The sequence below is a fragment of the Chelon labrosus genome (genome assembly GCF_963514085.1).
Source record: "Chelon labrosus genome assembly, chromosome: 11".
Taxonomy (NCBI): Eukaryota; Metazoa; Chordata; class Actinopteri; order Mugiliformes; family Mugilidae; genus Chelon; species Chelon labrosus.
In genome coordinates, this window is record NC_140344.1 from 28557450 (window position 1) to 28561700 (window position 4251).

General features: G+C 38.7%; 1 protein-coding gene across 1 annotated transcript; it reads right to left on the reverse strand.

Annotated features, from left to right (window-relative positions):
* Positions 1 to 1493: 1493 nt before the first annotated feature.
* Positions 1494 to 3824, reverse strand: LOC311495275 (C-C motif chemokine 5-like). The gene is made up of 3 exons (XM_084554671.1): positions 3612 to 3824; positions 2071 to 2191; positions 1494 to 1961 (listed from the first exon to the last, which is right to left on the reverse strand). The coding sequence occupies exons 1-3, from the start codon at positions 3679 to 3681 to the stop codon at positions 1877 to 1879; spliced, it is 276 nt and encodes a 91-aa protein (XP_084410797.1). The 5' UTR covers positions 3682 to 3824; the 3' UTR covers positions 1494 to 1876.
* Between the last annotated feature and the right edge of the window lie 427 nt (positions 3825 to 4251).

Below are 4251 nucleotides of genomic sequence, written 5' to 3' on the forward strand. Positions count from 1 at the left end.
AAAGGCCACATCCTGCTTTGCTCTTATCCACATGGACAACTACGTCCATTCCAAGACGTTCAAAGGGAGTATTTATGATTGGGAGAGGTTGAGTGGAGCTCTGGTGGGCCTTTAATTGATGTCTTTTGACACTGAGGGCCTGTCCACACGTACGAAAACGATCTTTTTCCTCTCCGTTTTCGATCATCGTTTCAAGAAATATCCGCGTCCACACGGATCCGTTTCAGCACGACCGAAAACGCTACTTCCTATTCCAGGCCTATAAGTGGCGCTGTTTCGGTTTCAGAAATTCACCAAAAATGGAGAGGAAGATGCGGAGCATGCGCATAAAGCTTGAGTGCTGTTTACAAATCGCCTTTTTTTGCTCAGCGTGGTGGCACAGGAGCATGATATTTTGCCCTAGTAACCCTAATAGGCTCAATATCGTCTCCAGCATGAAAACTAGCATGTAGTCCGCCATTGTTGTTGATGTTGTTACGAGACGTCTCGCGGGATGTGGAAGGCTGCTCGGGAGTGTGGCGATGACGTCATCGTTTTCCCCGTATTCGCCGTCCACATGAAAACGCAAGAGCTGCGTTTTCGAATTTCTCCACCCTGGGACCCGTTTTCAGAAAAGTGCGTTTTAGGGCTATGCGTTTACAGGATACATGTGGACGAAAGGCCGAAACGATGAAAAACTTATGCGTTTCGGCGTTTTTGCGTTTCCGTGTGGACGAGCCCTGAGGGCAACTCCTACAGAACTGGGCTACATCTGAACTCAGGCCTGGCCCGTGGCCGTGGCTTATGTTGTCTTGTCTTGTTAGCAGATACGTCACCTTTGTTTGCAGTTTCTTTAGGACTCTGGATAGATTCAGATTTTAGCATCGGAACACTTTAAATTTGCACATTAAATTTGCTGTGTTCCCATCAACCAACCCTTGGGGGAATCAAAGACGTGACTGCACGTGTCAAACCTTAAGACTCTCTGGACATTCAAGACCCAGAACCAACTCCTCTAACTACAGGTGAGTATCTGGTCATTAACAGACTCTAGTCATGTGAGTTTCAGGTGGACACCACCTACACATGTTCCTATTAAAACCTCAACCTCAAGTCCAGTTTTCTTAACTTGTTTATTAGATAAACACGACCTGTGAGTTTTGCAATAACATCTAACATGTCTTGATGACTCGTTTCCCTGGTGAGTTACCTGCGTATTACCTGCAACAGCTGTATTGAGGAAAATACCAATATTTTTATGGATTCTATAATGTGCACAATAATAGAATTTGTTGATTTATGAGCTCAATAGAAAAGCCAAAGGTTGAGTTGTGTGTACATCGCCTCCTGTAGTGGGAAGCCGTAGTATTTTGTCACCAGGTAACCCTAACCCAACGTAGCTCACTGTTACTATCATTGTACTTTAGTTGAACGCAGACTGAAGTCACCTGTTGTTCAGGTAAACGCTTTAAACTCTGAGAAACTTCAAACAGACGTCACTCAAACATCAAAGAGAACTTATATTTTTTTTATTAAATTGCTTTAAAAAAATAAATTCTTTCATTCACCGGAGTCAATTCATGAGGTTTTGAGGAAATTAAATCATAAGGCATAAAAAACATGATATATATGAATGGCTTTAGCTACAGCTGAGGATATATGAGAAGCAAAAATGACCTTCTATAATATTTATATGCAGTGGGTCCAGAAAGAATCAGAAATGTTGAGACTTCTGCTCGGTCGTATTTACTGATGAATTCATTTGCCGTCTGTCGGCGTCTTGACTGGTCTCAGACTTTTTGGACTCCACTGCATATAAACGTGAGTTATTATAGGAGATATATGATGCAGTAGGTGGAGCAGGTGGAGCAGGTGCAGCAGCTCATTGTTGGGGGTTTTAAAGGTTGTGAAGTCTTATGAAAGCATTCTCGGCCCACTTCTCTGTCTGCTTCACACAGAAAACTCCTCTGGGTGTCCCGATCCTGCAGGAAACACAAAGAAAGGAACGTTTTTATTTCATATTCACTGAATTTACTGTTAATTATTATAAAAACATTTCAAAATGCACGAGACGGTGAAGTAAAAACCTACAGAAACGCTGGCGTTGGACATCCGTGGTGAGTTTTGTTGATGGAGTGAATTTCTGTCTTTGGGATTCTTCTCTGGAAGAATTTGAAGCAGCACGGGTCAGGCTTTGTGTTCACTGCATGAGCTGTGGGAAATAAAAACATCATTTCAGAAACAGGAAGATAAAGTATTTTATATTTTCCCATGAATTGTTTTAATATTTTTTCTTTCAGATAAATTTCTAAAAAGAATCTCTTCACTATTTGAGTGAAAACTGATTTCTACAAACTAACGTCAATTATTTAAAAATATATAATATAAAATAAATGACTGCACCCCCTTAGAGTCAGTATTTAGCGGATGCATCTTGGTCCACAGTCACAGCACTGAGTCTGTGGACAGATCTAAATCAGACTTTAACATCTGGACTCTTCTTTTTAATACGGCTCAAACTCCGTCTGGTTTCATTGAGATCAACTTCGAGTCGTCGCCTCGTTGGAAAATAAATCTTCTCCCGAGTCGTCGTTGACTTATAAACTGAGTCATGTTGTAAACTAGTATTTCCTCAGACTAAACTTTCCCCACACACTAGATGGTTTTTTGGTGGAAAGTTGTTCTGGAGTCTCCGATAGGAACTGATTCTGCCCGGGCCAATCAGATCAGATCATTTCGGCGGGCCTTAGCTGTATCTGTACTCGATATCTATTTCTCAGTGTTTTTCTGCGTTAATTTTACCCTCAATCTTTACGAGCCGTCCACGACCCGCAACAGATAATCCTGGCTAAAGCTAACCGTGCTAAAGCTAACAGCCTCAGCTACCCTGATCGTACCACGCTATGATTTCTAAGTAAAGGAATAAATATATCAAATCTAACTAAACACCTTCACTAGTTTTGAGATTTTTGTTTTTCTTTTGTATTTTTTAACCTCCTGAAATTACACAAACAGAAATTAATATAAAAAATATAATATGGAGAAATAATATAAAAACAAATAATTAAACAAAGATTATTATTATTAGTAGTAGTATTAATAATAATAATAATAATAATAAATAAAAAAAATTGTATTTTGTATATATATCATGACATATTTTATATTTATATTTAAAAAATATATATATATATATATATATATATATATATTTAAAATATATACACACACACATATATGCGCAAAAGCATATGTTAGAAATGTATGTATGTATTTATATTATATGTATTATTAAAATGACATATTTTTAAATGATATACATAACGGTGATATAAAAACAGTAATTATAATATGTGGAACCAGCACTACAGAAATATTAATATTATATTATATTATATTATATTATATTATTATAATCTACAGAAGTGGTGAATCTTGAACGAGATCAACAGAAATATTATAATATTGTATAATATAATATGATATGATATAAATGTCTATAGTAATAATAATATAAATAATATATAATTATTCATGTATTTTTTATATAATTATATTTCTAATATTTTAAAGTCAGACTCTGAGTTAACTAAAGGGTAAATCAGCTAGATGCTGCTAGAGTAGTTTCTTACGCATGGCGCTGCAGTGGTAGACGGCGATCAGCAGCAGCATCAGTCCCACGATGAAGGTCAGGGTCCTCATGATGATGATGAAGATGAAGATGAAGATGATCCAGATGTTGGAGGTCTGAGCAGGTCTGAGCAGGTCTGAACACGTCTGAACAGGTCTGAGTGTCTGAGTGTCTTATACCTGCTCTCTAAAGGTCTCCGCCTCCAGCTTGAGGTTGCAGAGAGTTGATGCTGCTGTTGCCGTGGGTGACAGGAAGTCATCACCACAGCTTTGATTGTGTCAGTAGATAAACTCTGACACTAACGGAAAAGACCTGAATACAGTTTAGTAGCGTCAACAAGAAATTCACAGTTCAACCACAACATTAAAACCAGAACCTCGTTCCTCCAGGTCTCCTGGTCCAGGTGTGATCTTCCATCAGAGGTCAGAGGTCAACATGGAGACCCTGACTGGTCTGAGATCCACTCAGTGTTCTGATTGTTCTGTCAGAACCAGAACCACATGGGTCAAAACCAATTAGCTTTAGTCCCGGACCCTGACTCTGGTTCTCCGTCTTCACTGGACACACCGTTGACCTCCTCCTCTACTTCCTCTTTATTTTCTTCTACGCCTCCCTCATCATCCTCTTGTTCTTTTTTCCTC